This window comes from Aristolochia californica, unplaced genomic scaffold, assembly GCF_029961685.1.
Source record: "Aristolochia californica isolate CCGP_79_NKW_82.1479 unplaced genomic scaffold, dmAriCali1.0.hap1 SCAF_11, whole genome shotgun sequence".
NCBI lineage: Eukaryota > Viridiplantae > Streptophyta > Magnoliopsida > Piperales > Aristolochiaceae > Aristolochia > Aristolochia californica.
This window is the reverse complement of record NW_027181782.1, coordinates 32,183,564-32,202,621: the sequence shown is the minus strand read 5'-3', so window position 1 is coordinate 32,202,621 and position 19,058 is coordinate 32,183,564. Positions and strand designations below refer to the sequence as shown.

General features: G+C 38.1%; 4 protein-coding genes and 1 pseudogene across 4 annotated transcripts; 1 reads left to right on the top strand and 4 right to left on the bottom strand.

Moving 5' to 3' along the window:
* Nucleotides 1–546: 546 nt before the first annotated feature.
* Nucleotides 547–3,096, bottom strand: LOC137943795 (pre-rRNA-processing protein esf2-like; annotated as a pseudogene).
* A 3,282-nt stretch (nucleotides 3,097–6,378) lies between these two features.
* LOC137944821 (pentatricopeptide repeat-containing protein At1g03540-like) lies at nucleotides 6,379–8,555 on the bottom strand. The gene is made up of 2 exons (XM_068790582.1): nucleotides 6,776–8,555; nucleotides 6,379–6,403 (listed from the first exon to the last, which is right to left on the bottom strand). The coding sequence occupies exon 1, from the start codon at nucleotides 8,512–8,514 to the stop codon at nucleotides 7,156–7,158; it is 1,359 nt and encodes a 452-aa protein (XP_068646683.1). The 5' UTR covers nucleotides 8,515–8,555; the 3' UTR covers nucleotides 6,379–6,403; nucleotides 6,776–7,155.
* Nucleotides 8,556–9,092: 537 nt separating this feature from the next.
* On the bottom strand, nucleotides 9,093–9,407 carry LOC137943794 (auxin-induced protein 15A-like). The gene has a single exon (XM_068789227.1). The coding sequence runs from the start codon at nucleotides 9,405–9,407 to the stop codon at nucleotides 9,093–9,095; it is 315 nt and encodes a 104-aa protein (XP_068645328.1).
* A 1,464-nt stretch (nucleotides 9,408–10,871) lies between these two features.
* On the top strand, nucleotides 10,872–13,239 carry LOC137944819 (pentatricopeptide repeat-containing protein At1g31920). The gene has a single exon (XM_068790579.1). The coding sequence runs from the start codon at nucleotides 11,245–11,247 to the stop codon at nucleotides 13,048–13,050; it is 1,806 nt and encodes a 601-aa protein (XP_068646680.1). The 5' UTR covers nucleotides 10,872–11,244; the 3' UTR covers nucleotides 13,051–13,239.
* On the bottom strand, nucleotides 13,223–18,117 carry LOC137944820 (phosphomevalonate kinase, peroxisomal). The gene is made up of 10 exons (XM_068790580.1): nucleotides 17,932–18,117; nucleotides 17,568–17,724; nucleotides 17,294–17,391; nucleotides 16,513–16,625; nucleotides 16,318–16,370; nucleotides 15,757–16,155; nucleotides 15,083–15,187; nucleotides 14,662–14,889; nucleotides 13,929–14,051; nucleotides 13,223–13,648 (listed from the first exon to the last, which is right to left on the bottom strand). The coding sequence occupies exons 1-10, from the start codon at nucleotides 17,937–17,939 to the stop codon at nucleotides 13,382–13,384; spliced, it is 1,551 nt and encodes a 516-aa protein (XP_068646681.1). The 5' UTR covers nucleotides 17,940–18,117; the 3' UTR covers nucleotides 13,223–13,381.
* Between the last annotated feature and the right edge of the window lie 941 nt (nucleotides 18,118–19,058).

Genomic DNA, 19,058 nt, shown 5'->3' with positions numbered 1-19,058 from the left:
CATTTGTGGTGTATGATCCTCCAAACTCCAAAACAGCCATTGTCTCCTATGTGGCTAGATTGCAAGTATGACAATGGAGTAACAGGTTTAACATTCTTTATTTTTGTAGATGCTAACAGGTTTAACATTGTGGGCGAAGTTTTACAATATGGTAGTAAATTACAAATTGCGGAAACACTTACGTTGTGGTAGTACGGTTCACATTCATGTAACAATATACTATAATAGGAATTTTCACAAATTGGTAGGAAGACATGAAAGGGATGTAGGATGGCAGAAAAGGGATGGCCAGTCCCCTCCTGTTTTTCTATTTCTTCCTCAGTACCTGCTCCTCTTTTAACAAGAGTAAATCACAGAGGTACTCTTTCACCATGTAAATTAGGTTTCAAATACTAATCTCCTAGAAGCTTGAGGCACGTTATCAGTTCCCAAAGCATTTAGGGGACTAGATCACAATGAACCACCAAAAACCTAAAAAAAGGACAATTTAGGTAAAAACAGTTGAATCTAGAAACATAGTTAAGCATCTCTAGAAACATAGTTAAGCACCTCTAGAAAAATCTGTGAAAGGGTCTCCATGTCTATAGCACTATTAGCATTCAATCTGTACACTCCTGAGTCTTCTGCTTCTGCAGTAGTACTGAAACAATAGTCAGAAAAGAATGGATACATATTCATGTTTGGAAGGTTATATGTGTCTAAGCCGTTAGTATCCAAAGGTAAAAAAATTCAGAATCTTCACAGACATTACCAGTCCTGCATCACAAAAGATAACAGATTGCAGTAAAATTGGTTTTAGAAAGAAGTACAAACGTAACAACTACAACAAGCTGGCTAAATTTATATCAGAAAGCATAGACTAAACCCTTCCATTAGAGAAGAAAAATTGAAAAGCCTGGTCTAGTGGAGTGTTTCAGAAGAGGACAATAATTCAAAAAAACTAGAAGATTCACCCTTCTACACAGAAAACATATGCTATCAAGTTCTTTCACATGTATGAGATTTGTGCTTCATACACTTAATGCATACTTTATCATTGATATAATACCTGGCTCCAAATGTTGGCACTCTTTACATGCCAAAATAGGCAAAGTAGTAAGTCAGTTAGAAGAGAAAACATTAGGATCAGGAGGCAAACAATGAAAAGCTGCAAATATATAACCTTACTGTGGGTCATTCACAACAAAAGAACATAAGTCTCTGCATATGTGTAATTTAATGACACTTTCACCTATTACCAGTTTATTGCTTTGATGCTGCAGGACATTCTGCAGTAGATCTGCACTAATATTCTTAGACTTTGTGGATTGGGTGTTTGGCTCAATGGCCACATGCAAAGATCTCCAGTGCAGTGTAAGAGCCTAGATTTCATTTCCATTTTTGATAGTTGAGAGGGGGCTTTCTTATTTCTTCTATAAAGTCTAGGGATTCGAGACTGACAAGGTCAGGAGAGGCAGAGTGTTCTTCATTATGCTTGAGCCTTAGGAAAAGGATCAGCATAATTGAATATGGTGCCACGTAGACTGAGACTAGAAAATGTGAGTAAGAGTGGGTCTAAGGGCTTACTTTTCAGCTAATATGAGTTATTGTTCAAGTCTCCACAACGGCATCAGTAGTGCATGTGTGGGCATGCGAGTTTAATCAACATTTTATTAAACTTTCAGTGCAATGGATCTGCTCTCATGTGGCATGATTGGTCTTTCATAGTTCCTCGGACATAATCTTCATGTTTGATTCATGACTTCCCATTTAACAGTTGTCCACAGCAATTCCTAGATTTTGAGGACTTTTAACTTAATTTCTGCTGCCCACACCACTCAAGGTCCCTGATGGAGAACTTTCACTTTTTTTTTGTACCATATTTTTTTTATCGCAATCAAAAAAAACTAAGGCAAAAAATTATGGGAACATGAAAACTGATGAGCCTAACCTTCTGCAAATGTTCTAAATTGCCTCCTGAGCATGAGACTTTTCCTCCCTCAAGAGGTAGAAATCTTGTTCCTTCTTCACTAAAGATAACTCCAGAGTCAACTTCTGTTTCCGAATGGCTTCCTTGTTAGCTGCATTAACAAATAACGGATGAATGGCAGACCATCTAACAATGATAAGCAATTACCAAAATTTTCTGTACGATCATCCCACTTGAATTTACTTAGGTACTTGATGTTCTACAGATCATAATAGATGATGGATCTTTTATTCCCGCCTAATCATAACATTACAGCTATTAGGGGTAAAAGAAATGAAAGCCCACTACTTAACAAAATATTATACAACTTTAACTTGACCTCAGCATACATAACCGATTTTGAAGTAACATGGAAGATGCAAAGAAGCTTCACATAACAAATGAGGATGCTTCCGCAATGTGCTACATACTTGTCCTCCATTTTAACATATTTGCAACTCTCTTTGCCACACTCTTCTTTGCAAATTCAACCCAGCCGAAAAAGTCTGACAATGTAACAATAAATAAAAATGTAGCGGAATGAAAGATGAAGATCCAAAAAATTTAAGGTTGGCATCTTCATTTTATTTCATCAATAAATTTACTTTTTGACAAATAGAAATAAGAAAACTATCTTAAAAAGCTTAACAAGGGCATCTATAGTTGACTTTTATACAGACCCTTCAGAAAATTCTTGACCACGAAATCCATTGGCTTGTTTCTGCTGAATGCAAGCTGAAGGATCTGCAAGCAGGAACAAAATTTGAATACCACTCAGTAATAACTCCAGAGTACCGTATACTTTATTTTGTGCATAAAATTTAAGGGCCTCAAGAGTTTACAAACTGGATACCAACATGAATCTAGTGTACAACTTAAAATGGAAAAAGTTTCAATACCTCTAGGAGTAAAATAAATCCTCTGTAATTCTCCACACTGGGACAGAATCTGATGTGAGTTTTAAGGGATTCATGTGAGGAGGGACCTGACTCAAGTAGAAAACACCATGTCTGTCAGTAGCACCAGCTTCTTCGTCTGAATGTTTTTTTTCTCTTCACTTTCCCCTTTTTACTCTTGTTGCCGTCAACAACCCCAACTGACATTGTTTCAACAATATTAAGTTCTTGTATTTCCTCGACATCATTCATCTTAGTGTAATTGTGATATGCAAACCTAACGAGGAGCAGTGATAAACTAAAAAATGAGCAGAAATTCCAGTAAACACTATGGCAATCATCTAAGAGAGACTAAAATTGCCGATGAGAAAACTTACTGTCGGCTGATCCGTAACAGAAAAGCCAAAGATTGATAGCGCTAAGCCTGAAAATCAAAGAGATAAGAGAAAGTAGTCCAAACAGCTAAGAAGAATGATCAAATGGAGCAGCTTGCCAAGAAGAAGAGATGACCAAACTGAGGGGATGGAGTGATATCTTTTGTATTTACAAACGACCATACTCTTTGCAGGATGCCCGTTCATCCCCCCCCTCCAAAAAAATAAAAAATAAAAAAAATTATGTGTGGTTTCCTAAGGAATCTTGCATGTCTCAATTTACCATGAACCCAACTATACTATCCTAATGTATATCTCATTCCACGAATATCATGAAGAATGTCTAATAATAATGACATCGATTTAACATAGAAACTTGTAAAGATATTTAGCATAAACATGGATCTATTTCAACTTCTAATCTTCAATCTATGAATTCACACATTATTTTTTTTTTTTTTGAAAAAGATATTTAGTAAATTACAATATGCGAATATTCCTTACATATAACACTACCTAAGGACATGTTCTTATTAAACGCATGAATAGGGTCCTTACATCTCAATACTAGTAAAACACAAACTTTTTAAATTTTACATAGCTTCATTTTATTCACACATCCACACCCTTACTGACTTCTCAACTAGGGTCCTTAGTTATCCTGTAGGAGTTATTCTATTCATACTCGTATGACTTATTTCTTATGTAGTAGTCGTTTTACTCACACACGCATCGCCTTACTGATTTTAAAGTAAGGTTTTTATTCCTTAGATATAGTTTGTTTTACAAACACATATACCCATATTGGCCTCCCAATAAAGTCCTTATTTCTCATGTAATAGTAGTTCCAATTATACACACATACCTATATCGGTTTTCTAAAATGGTCCTTATTCCTCATGTAGTGATTGTTCTACACACACACATATACCCTTATTGGTTTTTCCCAATAAGGTCATTATTTCTTGTGTAATAGTAATTTCACTTATACACACATACCCATATTGTTTTTCCAATATGGTCCTTATTCCTCATGTAGTGATTATTCTACACACACACACACATACCCTTATTGGTTTTCCCAATAAGGTCGTTATTCATCCCTAAAAATGTTCCAGAGCTGGACTCAATAGTCCATAATACTGGTTAGTTCACGACCTTCAATCAATGTCCCGAAAGAGGTCATGATTCCCTACTTGGCGTCCCAACTGAAGTCCACATAATCTTGTCAGTATCCTGACAAGGTCCATATAATCCTCCTCCAAAACAACCAGGAGAGACCCAGACTCCCCACCACAATTGATGCACAATTATTTTTCCTCTCCTAGTCACCCAGTTGAGGCTCAAACTCCTCTATGCAGATAGGGCACAATATTTTTCCTTTCCTGGTTATCCAGTTGAGGCCCAAATTCCCCTCTGTAGTAGGGGCACACATTCACTTGTAAGCATATCCTTAACCCCATATGCCAAGGGTCCAAATCTTAACGTTTTATTTATTTATTTATTCTATTTTAAATTAATCTATAGTCCCTCACTCTTATAACTAAGTAAGGTCAATTATGACAATTCACTCGAGCCTATTATAAGACTCTTAATCCAAATCTCGAATATTTTATTTATTATTATTTCTTAAAAATTCACTAATTGGTCCAAAATTGTACTTCAATATGACTAATTGACCTTTTTAGTTATTCAAGAAGATTTACAAACTGACTCATTAGGATTCCAAACACAATTTCCTAGAACATTGTATATTTCCTTATAACTTTAGCAAAGATTTCTCAACAAGGGAAGAACCTCTAGCATATTGTTGATGTCTTTGTATAACATTGCGAGAAAACTAAGGGCAAGACTCAATTGGGATGTAAGTTGACTTCTTAAGCTTCTCCACGTTAAACAACACAAGAACCTAGAATTACTCATGCACTATTGTTCACTGACCCCACAATCTTGTACTTGGTACTTATTTAAGAAAATATCTTTGCCCTAAGGATTTTTTTTCTAGCATTCACTTAGCTTTGTTCAATCCATGGATGGCTGACTTTGTGGTTGTCACTAAGATAGTCCATAACAGGATTTGGTTGGTTGTCATTGTGGTTGAGACATTACCTTTTAAGTAATAAGCTCTCTTGGGAGATTCTGGAACCAAAAAGGGGAACCCTTGCACCCTAACATCCTACTACTTAAGTTGACGAACTTTTCTTGATTCATTCGAAGAGACTTTCTTATAATAAGGAAACTTGCAACATACTACTTTGGTACAACATCAAGCCGTCAGAGAGTATCTAGTAAGTTCTCCAACTCATTACCCTATAAGATAACATTTTCAAAACCTTGAACTTACTACATTGGTACTCATGCTTACCTAGACAAAACACGGATTCATAGAGTTCAACTCGTTCTTAGTTTAAATCAGAACTATCAATTTCAAAAATCTAATTCAATATATTTCTGATCATGTTAAAACATACAAAGTATAATCTTTAGAACCTGACACTAGTCCAAAATCAAGCCCCTAACTTTAGAGGTTCACTGGATATTCACCTATTTATGTCTCAAATTGACAAACCTGAAAAGTTAGAAGCCAAACAACTTCAATCTATTTCAGACCCTCAATTCAGTAACTTTCCTCATATCCCACTAATTATAAACCAAGTATTAGAAACATGAAATTCTAGAAGTTCAACCAATGGTTAATTTACTCAAGCTTTCAATTTCAGCGACTCCTTCCCTATATCCAACTAACCACACACTAGATCAAACAGAACATAAAATCATAGAATTCTAAACAACATTTAATCTACTCAAACCTCTCCATTTCATCGCTTCTTCCTCTATGTTCAACTATTCATGCATATAAACCCAACAGCAGTATGAAATTCCAGGAATTAACTACTTTAATCTAACTCAGGTCACTAATTTTTGTAACCCACACTCCATATTTAGGTAGTCATATCTAAATTGAACATAATTATGAAGTTTCCAAACACTAAATAACTTAAATCCAGTTTATACCTTCAATTTCAATAATCCATACCCCTACTCAACTAATCATGCTTAAGGAGGGGTTAGTCAACAAACTTAAAATTTGAAGTTCATCTTCATCTCCTGCTTCAAATTCATTTCATTCATCTACATGAACTTCATCTTCAAACTTGGTGTTAGTGTGGACGAGTTCATGTGCACTGGAAAAAAGTTTCTAGTGTTAGTGCTCCAACATGAGAAAAATATAAAAAACAAGAGAATTAGTACATTGTAACAGTATACTTAATTAAAAGATAATACTTAAACCCCAAATTAGGTAAAAAAATATGATTACTACACAAATAAGTAATTTAATGTATTTACTCAACATAAAAAGACCAAAAGGAAGTGGATGAAATGAAATTTGATATGCTTCTTAGGCTCATTTTTATAATTAAACTTGCTTCTTAGTAATGTAAAGCATAAGAGATGCTATGGTCTAGTAAGAGTAAAAAGAAGCATTATATCTTAGCACTCCCTATGTAGTAAGTATCTATGGTCACATATTGGCTTAGAATTGAGCCAACTCTTACCATGGTGTCATGAATGGCCACGACTTCTATTTAAGCAGTTCAGCGAGAACCAAACAACTTATTTTGATGCAGGAGCAAATCAAAGCCTATCTTAATCACAAGATATATTTCTGAATCAGTAATCCACACCACAAGCACATGTTAGAACATCTTTACAAAACTTAAATGTACAGAGGTGCCTTAAACACTACATGATGTTCCCGATCAACCGATGCATGACTTCCATCTTTCAATTGAGAAAAGGATTGTTGTACAGGAATTCTTCCCTCAGCCAAACTCTCCGTGAAGGAAATTGTTCTGTCCTCAATTGTGACATCCAAGAGCAGAAGTTTGGAGCTATAAAACCTGCAGGACCACCTTTTCATGTACTGGTTCTTGTCTTATAACACCTCCTTACACTGCCATTTTCTCAATTTTTGGGCCTCTTCAAACTCACCCAGTCCACAATACAGATTAACAAGGTTACCGCGAACAGAAGCATCAAACAATCCACAACTACCTTTAGAAAACCAAGCATGTATCTGTTTCACCTCATCCAGATTCAGTATAGCATCGCACGCACTAAGAATCTGAGAGAACACAAATTGATCAGGTTCGGCGTTGTAAGACAGCATCCGTGAGAAAATCAGCCAAGCTTCTTGATTCATGCCGTTTTTCACATATCCTGAAATCATTCTATGCCACAATTTCATGTCTACGACAACCAAATCTTCAAAAAGATGGCGTGCAAATGCCATCTTATTGGCCTCCGCATACAACAGTATCAGAGAGCTTAATGTCCGAACTCCCATCTTGAACCCAAATTTGATAATGAGACAATGAATTTCCTGCCCTTGCCTGAGTGCTGCTTCAAGAATGCAAGACCTGATCATGCATCCAAAACCTAGCTCCTTCAAAACCTTGGTATCTATTCCCAGCTGAAATATTCCCCTTATAATATCCAATGCATCCTTACCTCGATTATTGATATTATAGCCCTCTATCATTGCAGTATAAGCAACAAATGTTGGGTTAGTCATTCTATTGAAAATCTTACGCGCCTCATCAATTTTCCCACACTTAGCATAAGTATCTATTAATGCAGTAATAACATACCCATCTTCTTCAAATCCATCCCTGATGACATCTTCATGAATTTCCATTCCCATCTTCAAATTTCTTGTTTTAGCACAACAATCTAATACTGTGGCATAAGTAAAACCATTTGGCTTGACATCCGATGCGGATTTCATCAAACGGTATAATCTTAAAGACTCTTTAGGATGACCAAATTGATTGTACATAGAAATAACACTAGTCCAGGAGACCGTATTTCTCGTGGGCATTTCGTCAAATAGTCTCTGAGCTGATCTTAGGTCACCACATTTTGAGTACATATAAATGAGATTATTCGCCACGAAAGCGTCTTCCTCCACCGCATATTCTGTGATTTTGGCGTGAACTACTTTACCAATTTCCAGATTTTGTTCATCAGCACAGCTCCGGAGGAGAGTGCAGAACAGAGAGGGTTCCGGATTCATACCTTGGGCCTTCATGAGCTCGAGGACATCAAGGGCCTCCCTCATTCTTTGCTCGAATGGCCAATCGTTTGAGGAGACGTTAAGGGTGTGGTTCGAGCCCGAGGTAGAAAATCTAGATGCAGGAAAGCGTTGAAAGGAGAGCTTAGGCGGGGGGGTTAGATACGGGAGTTTGTTTAAATTTTGGAAGGGTTGAGGAGAAGAAGCAAGTAAGGTGACCATGGTTTTGTAGTTGATTGGTTCACCAACACCATGGATCGCACGACAAGTCTCAGAAACTGTTATGCCTTTTTCGCACAAAGGGAGACCTTTTATGTATTTTGTTAATGAATGAATTAATTGTATATTTGTGACCTTTAGATAATCTTATATATTGTTGTAATTTGTATAAGAAATTGTTTGAATTTTATATATAGTTATAATATTTTTTTAAATTGGTCGATTGTGTTTTTGAATTTAAATATTTAATAATTGAGATAAGAAAAAACGAAATAATATGACCATAACATGAGCATAATAAACACAATAATTGATATAATAAAAAAGGATTGAATCAGAGCGAAATTTATAAAGTTGAAAATGTTGTTTTTGGATTAAACTTGCCCATGATAAACAAATTCTGAAAAAAATTAACAGAAAAGTGTATATATCCGAAGCTTTCCGTGGAGACATTTTGACTCTCTCCAGGGAGGGAAAAAAAGAAAAAGAGGAGACTAGCAATGTACAAAATTGGTGGGTTCCTCTTAAAAACATGGATTTCTGTTTTTTTTTTTTGGTCCCAGTAGCCTCTCGTGACTCCTTTAGCTCCTTGGATCAGCTACTAGTCCACCATTAAAATGGGAAGCAAGCTCCAAGAAGACATCCTCTTTGCAGGGAATTGTAAGGCCACCCATCTGGTAATCGAAACCAAACTCTTCTTCAGCCTTCATTAACAAGTTTTGGAACGAAGGCTGCTGCAAGAGTGCCACAGGCACCACAAACCGCTTCCGGGTCTCCCCAACATAAACTGCAAAGTAACCTTTCTTGATGCTTGGAGCAGGACCTGTTCGATCTCTGGCCAGAGAGCGCTGGATGATCTGCTTGGTTTGAATCATTCCAGGCCAACGGATGCCCATAGTGCTTCTCTCTGATGATCAAACTCGAAAATAAGAATGCCGCCGAGGTTGGGAACCAGGAAACTTTTGGGCAGGAGAGACAGCTTGCTTGACGAAAATGCTCGCCTAGGTGTTTGAGATATATACTAAGAGAGAAAGAGGGAAGCTTTTGTGTGCTATGGAGTATGGGCTGGTTCTGCATGGATTAAAGGGCATATCCATGTGGGCATCACGTGGATGTGAGAGTCTCATTCCAATATACAAATTTGAGGTTCTTCACAGGTATTTTGTATCACCAAGCTGATTGATTAATGGGTCCCTCTGTTTCAAGACATGTTTAGAACCATTAGGGAACCAAGGATTGGCTACTTTTGAGCTTGATGATTTTGCAACTGTTGAGTGGAAGACCTGAGCAGGTGTCCAGGTAACAATTTCATCAATCTCAGTAGGGTGGAGTTGATAGCACACATAAAGATGTTTCTCATGGTGGACCAGCTCAGACTTGACATGAGAGTGACAAACTCATTACTGGTTCTAAACACTGATGAACACTGAATTGATGCAGGCTGCGATTTGGGTAAAGAGTTTAAATAATGGGTAAGTTCTGAAGAATGACAGCTCTTTGTGTCCTGTGAGCTTCAGAGAGTAGGGTGCCCCATAAACAAAGCCTGCAGAAACAGTCCACTGCCATCGAAGAAATTCAGAATTTGAGGCCTGAGTTCATATCTATTTATTAGTGAACAGAACGAGGCTACAAGCATAAGAAGGTCGGTGTATTCAAATGTCATGAGGTCTAGCTGGTTGAACCAGTCGGCCATGGACATTCTGAGCAATGCTATCTTCTCTTCTTTTTGGTTGAAGTTTTCATGGGTATCTTACATTCATCTAAAACATCGATGATGATGGAGAGGGGTGATCCAATACAAAAAACGATTTTGTTTGAAACGTGTAAAATGTTATCTCAGTCGTCTGTTCAATTGTTTTACATGTTTCGCACCAAATAACTTTTCTTATTAGATTAACCGTGCGATAAAGGATATAAAAACTTATCTTGAATCATCAACTCAACCAAACCATCCAAAAAGAATTGAAATTTCCAACAACAAATAGATTTTGTAGAATGTAGAGCAGCTTTCCCAGTTCTTATTCATGCTTCCCCAAAAACAGTGAGATAGTTGATCCAAATTCTTACTTGGTTGCAAAGTTCAAAGTCCATTAATAAGATATTAAAATAATTAGGGGCTTATTCTTTCATTTCTAGCCCAATTCTCTAAAGCAGGGGCCATGTCTATAATGAGGGCGGGCTCCACAGACTGAAAGGACACGACTGACGACCTGAAGAAATGCCACTCTGTAACCTCTCAGGTGCGAGAAACAAATAGCGGAGATAAGAAATCCCAACATTATCTTATCCAAACTCTTCCCATAACGATCTCATGGACGTTTCTGCATTTCGCTTTTTCAATTTCATGGATGAAATTCAAAGCCCTCAACGTTCTCCAGAGCTTTGGGCCCTCAGATATGGAGGAAGCTGTGCACTACAGAGTGTAAAGACTGTAATTTCTCGTCCTCCTCCTTTTCTTGGTTTCGAATTTATCCCCAACTTCTCTATCAAATTGGGTTTTCCTCCAGCTGCGCCCCTCGTTATTTCTTGTTCACACGAGCTCTCGTACCCTGTGAATATGTTGAAAAGAAACTGCTTATCGCCAGTCCAATGCAGCACCCGCTTCACAAATTTCAAATTGAAAGGATCTGCCGTTTTCTCTGTTCAAGTAATAACTTTCTTGTAATTGGTTTTCTTTGCGCTTGATGTGTGAACAACCTTGATGACGTTTTTCACGGTGTATATGAAGACGATATGATGATTACCTCTTCACTACTGCACCGGAACCATCTCTTTGTGACACCTGAAACTTCAAAACATAACCCTGATGTCAGTTTTTGGGATCAAGGAAATCTCTCAGCGCTAAAATGCAGAAGTATGAAGGAATTCAAGCAGGCTCATGTGCAGTCCCTAAAGCTCGGACACCACCACGACATCCACAGTGCAACCACTCTCATCTCAACTTGTGCCCTCTCGGCTTGGGGTTGCATGGAGTATGCTTGCTCAATTTTCGAACAGATTGAGAAGCCAACCTCATTCTTATTCAGTATTTTGATTAGAGGTTATTTGAAGGACAATAATCCAAATGCTGCTATTTTATCATACTTGGAGATGCTGGAGAGAGATGTGAAACCTGATAACTTTACATACCCAATTGTTCTAAAGGGCTGCTCCCAATTAGGTGCTCTTGAAGAAGGAATGCAGATTCATGGGCATGTGTTAAAGCTTGGGTTTCATTCTGATATATATGTGCAGAACAGCTTGATCAACATGTATGGAAGATGTGGGGAGATCAAGCTTTCCTGCGGTGTGTTTGACCGGCTGGAGGTAAAGAGCAGTGCTTCTTGGAGTGCTCTTATTTCAGTTTATAGTAGTTTGGGATTGTGGTACGATTCTCTTAGGCTTTTCAGGGGGATGACCGAGGAGCATTGGAGGCCTCATGAGAGCACATTTGTTAGTGTCTTATCTTCATGTGCACAGTTGGGTGCTTTCCGTCTTGGGAGGTCTGCCCATGGATCCTTGATTAGGCACTTCACTGGACACAATGTTGTTGTAGAAACTTCCTTAATAGACATGTATATGAAATGTGGATGTCTCGAAAGAGGGTGTTATGTGTTTGAAAACATGCCTAGTAAGAGCATACTGTCTTACAGTGTTATGATTTCAGGACTTGCAATGCACGGCGAAGGCAAAAAGGCTATGTGGGTATTCTCTGACATGCTCAGGGAAGGACTAAAACCCGATGAAGCCGTTTATGTGGGTCTCCTGAGTGCGTGCAGTCGTGCGGGACTTGTGGATGAGGGCCTCAAAGCGTTTGACAAAATGAGATTTGAGCATGGCTTGGAGCCATCAATTAAGCATTATGGATGTGTGGTCGACCTTATGGGTCGAACAGGAAGGCTCCAGGAAGCTTATGAACTTGTGAGAAGCATGCCATTTGAACCAAATGATGTGCTTTGGCGCTCCCTGCTTAGTGCTTGCAAGGTTCATGGCAACTTGGAACTAGGAGTGCATGTTCAGAGAAACCTTTTGCAGTTGAACTCCAATAATAGTGGAGATTACATTCTCTTGTCAGATCTATATGCACAAAGTTTGCAGTGGGACAGTGTCGCAAAGGTCAGAGCAGAAATGGTGCAAAGAGGGTCTCCACAGACACCTGGTTTTAGCATGATAGAGGTGGAGAGGAAGGTATACAAGTTTGTATCTCAGGACAAATCTCACCCACAGAGTGATGAGATATACAAAATGCTCCATCAGATGGGGTGGCAATTGAGATTTGAAGGTTACTGTGCAGACATATCTCAGGTACCATTTGATGTAGATGATGAAGAGAAATTGCGACTACTCGGCGGCCACAGTCAAAAGCTGGCCATTGCTTTTGGGCTCATTACAAACAAAGAATCACCAATTCGGATAGTTAGAAACCTCCGGATGTGTAAAGATTGTCACACTTATACGAAATATATTTCCAAGATATATGATAGAGTAATCGTGGTCAGGGACAGGAACAGGTTCCATCACTTTAGAGAGGGGACATGCTCCTGTAGAGATTACTGGTGAACTGATTTTGCTTGAGCGGTTGTCAAGATTAATTGGGGGTTCTTGATTCTTCGATTTCCCTCCTCTTACTTGAATCGAACAGAAGATGGGTACCTATTTTTTAATTCTGAGAGAGAACAATTTGAAGAGTGGAATACTCAATGCTTCCATGCATATAATTAGGAGAAGTAAATGAAAGAAAACCAACATTTATTGCATTCTCAGTTTGTGATTGTACATTCCATCAAATGAAGTTTACAAGAAGTAATCCAGTACTTCCTTTCCATGGTAAACCTGTACCCAGCTTGACTGGGATAAATTATCACCGCAGAGAAGTAGAGACAAATCAGCCCTACTCAATATGGACTGATGAAATGCCAGAAGAGATTTCTTTTGCCCTTGGATCATCGCTTTCTAAATGAACACCTTCTGCATCTTCTCTGACAAGCATGGGTAAAACGCCTAGCGAACTCCAGGCTTTGGCGACATTGGTACCAGATTCTCCTAAAGTAATGGCATAAATTGCATCAAAACCTCCAGCTCCAGGAACTCCAGCCAACAAAACTCCTTCCATACTCATGGTGGCATCCACGAGCTGAGTTTGGGATTCTGGCTCTATCTGCATATTGAAAAAGTGAGAGGCAGAAAAAGTTATTAGTGAATGCCCATTAACCCAAGTGGCTGATTGTTAAAATTCTGAAAGAAAAATATCACCAAAGACAATTTCCTGGTATAACCTTAAAACAACAACAGAAACTGGGACGAACAAACAGATGATCTGATTATTGCTTTAAAGGTATCTTCAACTGAAGCTTTTTATTTTGAAAGATATTTTTGAAAGATATTTTCAACAGAAGTTATGAGCACACAAATTACTAAGAACTCCAGATGAAAAATACCGGAACACCAGCTGCCTTCCCCATCTTTTGCATGTAAGATCTGATCTCAAGAATGGCTTCTCTTGCACCCAACAATGACTTCACAATTGATTCCTGGCACAAGTCTGCTGCTTGCTCCATCCACTGAATAGGCATTTCAATTCACTCGTTTTAACAAAGCATCATGAAAAACTTAGTGAAGAGTAGTCTTTTCATGTTTAGAAACCTACTACTAGTAAAATTGAAAAAACATCACAAGTTGCTGTGGAAGAGCAATGACATCCAATTACCACTAATATAACTAAACAGTCTCTAACAATAAGAAGGATAGGTAAGTACTGAAAGAGGGAGGTGGGAAAATGAGAAAGGAGGAGGAAACATGTAAATTATTCACAAAAGAATAGGGAAATCCAATTTAAGCAGTGAGCTCAGATAAATAATGAGTAAAAAACCTAACTTGCAGTCTCATTCATGGACGAGATAGACTTTCATGAGTGTAATGATCATCTCTTCCTGAAAGATTTATTCTAGATAAAGTGAACATCTCTAGACTTGCTTCTTCCAGCTAACAACAAATTTTGTGACAAAATGTTGCAGTTTCAAGACAACGCTATGTCACTACTTTCAAGAAGTTAATTGTTAAAAGAGCGCAGAGGGTAGTGTGTTTGAGTTCTTTCAACTGATAGCTGCACTATTATCATGTTGTGAACCCAAAAGTGAATCACAATTTTTTGTTCTAGTTGCAGATGATAACCTTTTCAGGAGTATGATGACTACAGCTTCCAATAATGTATTTGTATGTTTCGAACTGCTCTTCTGCAATTTTTTTTAATAATTTGAGTTGCACTTCCAGCTTTGAGTTTGCTTCCCCTAATCTCTTCCATGTCTCTAAGGACCCCTGAGGGTCAGACTTCTGCCACTGCTTCACAGCACCAACCAAAGAAGGGGTAGCTGATCCTCCAGTTCCAGGTTCTCCTAGCAGCTGCAAAAGTGTATAATGCCATTGCAAATTAGTAAACGTCAATCTCCTATCAAAAGGTCTCTGGTAGTGTATGAAGCACTTAGATATCAAGCAGTTATTATCTCAAATATAAGTGGATTAGAATGTCTTCTGATCAATAACCTTTTGAGAAGCCTGTCATAAATGGATAAGCAAGAGAAATTCATGAACTCACAAGAGTCATTAATGGAGGTAATGAAAAATGGCTCTTCTCATGATCCCACTTTCCTTTCAAAATGTCAGAGATAATCATGTGCAGGGACCTTCCTCCGACTCCAGCCTGTATTTCCATAGATGATAAAAACAAGGACTTCAGAAGTTTTCTTGAAATATTCTCCATTTATTGAAAAAATAAAGAGGAGAAAAAGAAAGAGGAATTTGACCTACTTAAGAAAGTTTGTAAAAGATACATTGAATCGGAACACAGCTATAACATGCAGGTAAGTTTTATAAACATGTACCGAATGAGGCATTACTCACAATCAACAATTAAAAATTAATACCAAATATGCCACTCTACTGAATTTAGCTTCCTGGCTTTCATATGTATGATCAAACAAGCTTTTCAGTATTATCAAAGCTTGAATTACTAGCTGCATCTTTCCCATCAAGCTTATATTTCAGTTCATTCACTTAAATATCCAAGTAGTATACTGCCATAAATCAGATTCACAAGTGTCCAGACTCAAGGAGAGAGTCTATTACATAATTAGCTGTTAACTAATCAACAATTTGAGAAGTCCATGGCGCACACAAATGCTCGTGGACATTACTCTCATACGAGAGATTCAGATAAAGGGGGAAAGGGGGAGAGATAGAGAGAGAGAGCGAGAGAGCGAGAGAGAGAACCTGAGCAGCAGAAAGAACTTCAGGGGAAAATCGAACATAACGTTGACAACCATAGACAGCAGAACTAACATCAAAACCACTTCCAACTTTTCCCTGTGCCATGCAATGAGCACTTTGAGCTACAATATGAACTAAATCTAGCTCAGAACCAGTAACTTTTTCCCCTTGGGTGGCTTTACTTGAAACTGGAAGGTTAGCAACTTGAAGATAATGAAGAATGGCTGCAACCACAGCAGTTGTCATTGCTGCAGATGATCCTAAGCCAGTCTTTGCAACTTCGGGTTTACAGTTCACACCCAGATCTTCTCCACTGAGCTCATTTGTGTTAAATGTAATTGACGAGAAAGGTGGAAGGGAAGCCAATACTTCTGGTGACAATGGAAGGCCACGTGCTTCAATCTGACTAGTTATGTGTGGTTAGAAAACATCAGTCAACAGATCAAAGAAGGCATACCTTAATCTGCACAAAATTGAAACTAGAAGGAAAAAAAAAACAGAGAGAGAGAGAGAGAAGGAGCTGAAGTGAGAGAATTTAAGATGCGTATAAAAGTAGATACCAACCAGACGCCGATATGAATAGAAATCATTGGAACCTAAGATTGTGATATCAAGACCTGCATGAAGATTGGTGTAAAACAATATTATTACATTTAAAAAATTCTTCTCAGGTTGGCCTAGACTGATGCTGCTCAGACACATTATTAAGAGAAAAAGTTAAGAACAACTAAATGGAGAATATGGTAACTAATATGGTACCTTGCAATAGTAGTTTGTGTATAATATCATTGCTTCCCTTATCGGTATGAATCACCTGCGCTGCTGCTACAGCATATTGCACAGCTTGTTCTACAAATGGGTTGGCTGATTCCCTGAATTGTAGCCAACAGCAATATTAGGATCTTCAAGATTATGCAGTACATCCGTTCAGAAAGGGAAACAGCATGCTTTATCTAGTTCACAGTCAAACTTTAGGCTGACAAGATACGTGGCAGATGCCCCATCTAGAGAGTACTTGGGACATGCATTTTGCTTATACGAAATCTCTTAATTTTCTTCTCCCTCTTTCTGTCCTTATTCCTTCTTTATCTTACTAACAAAGTATCTGTTTGACAAAAAGAAAAAAGAAACTACAAGTGATCTCAAAGTTAAGTCAAGTCCCTAGCCTTTAGGGATTCCATGAATAGTTAACTGACAATAACCACAAGAGCTTCTCCTTTAGTAGAAAAATGGTCAAAAGAAACGTACAAGGAATTGGACAGTGAGTACCCTGAATTTTTGTTAATTTTGCATGCCAAAAAATGTTGTTAGAAAAGAAAATAGTTGCATTTATTCTGGAGCGAATTACTTATCCTGGACAACAAGAGTAAGCCGGGATTCATGGTAGCTTTCAGGGCAAAAACTGCAAAAACTGCTACCACAGCCCAACACTTGCCAGGTCTGCTGTGAATTATTTATCATTGACAACAAGAGTAAGAGCAGGTAATTCCTTCCTTCAAGGCAGAAGCTACAAAAAATACTACAAAACCCCAGTACTTGCCTTGAAGATACAATACGAAGTTCTGAATTTGTAAGAGACAACTTGTAGTCGGCCTCCCTGTATAGCTGAGGAGATCTTACTTTCACGTCCGTCCATGCCTGGAAGTAATCAGCAAAATTAATATTATCACCAATTAATAAAGCAAGCACAGGTGATACCGGAATACACAAAATTCAACGTTGTTTCATCCGAGAATCATTTTTGATTTCCAAAAAGCCCATTAAATTCGAGAATCCTCCGATTGCGTTAATAAATTCAAACGAAAGAAACCCACCCAAGCCCAGCTCTTAGAATCAGGCTTCATCTCTTCGTAAAGCGGCTTCACAATCGCATAAAATCGAGCAGTTGTACTTAGAACTAATCCGGCATTTGGCCTCTCCAAAATCAGATACCCTCCAGTCATCAAAACCTTCCCAGGAGCAGATACAACTCTGTAACAAAGAGTAGCATGATATAGAAATAATTTTGGACACGAAGAAAAGAACAATACCCATAGAGGAAGCAAAAACAATCTATAATGATTTATGAGAACTAGCAAGAATAAAATGGCCTGTGCTTGTATTTGAAGTTGTAGACGAGAAAGTAGGAAAACTCAGAAAATCACAAAATGGGGTAATTGAATTTCTGGTAAAACTCACACAGCCATTGCTATCCGTTTATTGATCCGAATCCCAGTTTGAATCCCAGTTTGCTCTAGGGTTTAGGGCAGTGAAGCAATTCAAGTTGGGCAGGGCGAAGTGGATCGATTTATGGAACCAGCAAAGTGGGTCAGCGAGTTTTAGATTCTGGGTGAGACCGCAGCCTTGATGGTCGATTCACCGAATCTGGACCTGACGCCGAGAAAATGAATGTTTGGAAGGCTTACGGAAAGGTCCTGAAGAAAAATAATAAAAAATATTTGTGTATGCGAATTGCTTCAATTTACAGGAGGATGTTTTAGAAATCTCTTCAAAAATTTACACCGAGTCTGCCTCCAATTTGGAACAAGATACACGTAATTAATCTTTAATTTATTCATTTCATTTGAATTGAATGATTTTTTTAGTATTATCCATTTGATTATAACTTGGTTTTTTACGTATTCAATACCATGATGTTTCCCATTTTCGTGAGAGATAGGCAGGCAGTGGTTGTGAGAGATGTCAGGTAGGGGTGGATTTTTTATGTTGGCTGACATGGAAGACCGCATGGATTTTGAGCTTTTCATTGGGCTTGGCGGCTAGAGATTTGAGGCGGGTGGTAGGCAGAGCTTGAGAGAAAAGAGCTTTTCATTGGGCTCATACGGAGTTCTGTGCCTGTGCCTGTCCTGCCTGAGAGAGAAAAGAGTTACTTCCAGAAATGGCTAGTGAAAACTTGTCTCTATTGGAGATGATGGATGGGGAAAACCATGTAAACGAATGATCTCATTCGTAAAAAGATAGCAACAACATGTTTTGTTGTATAAGGGTGACTGAGTGAGATGAAGTGACCATATTTTGTCAATGTGTCTACCACCATTAGAATAGTGTCATAGAAAGCCTTTGGGAGTCCACCTAAGAAATCGAGGGAGATGTCCTCCTACACTTGAAGGGGAACTGGAAGTGGCTATAGTAACCCTGTTGGTGTGAGATTGCTGGCTTTATTCTATTGGAAGATATCACAAGCATATCTTCTTCACCTTAACTCACAAGTTTCTGTTTCCAAATTGATCAATCCATATGAGGAAAGTTTTTAATCAAATATTCAACGAATTCCTATTTGGAATACTTTCCAAATTCTACTGAAT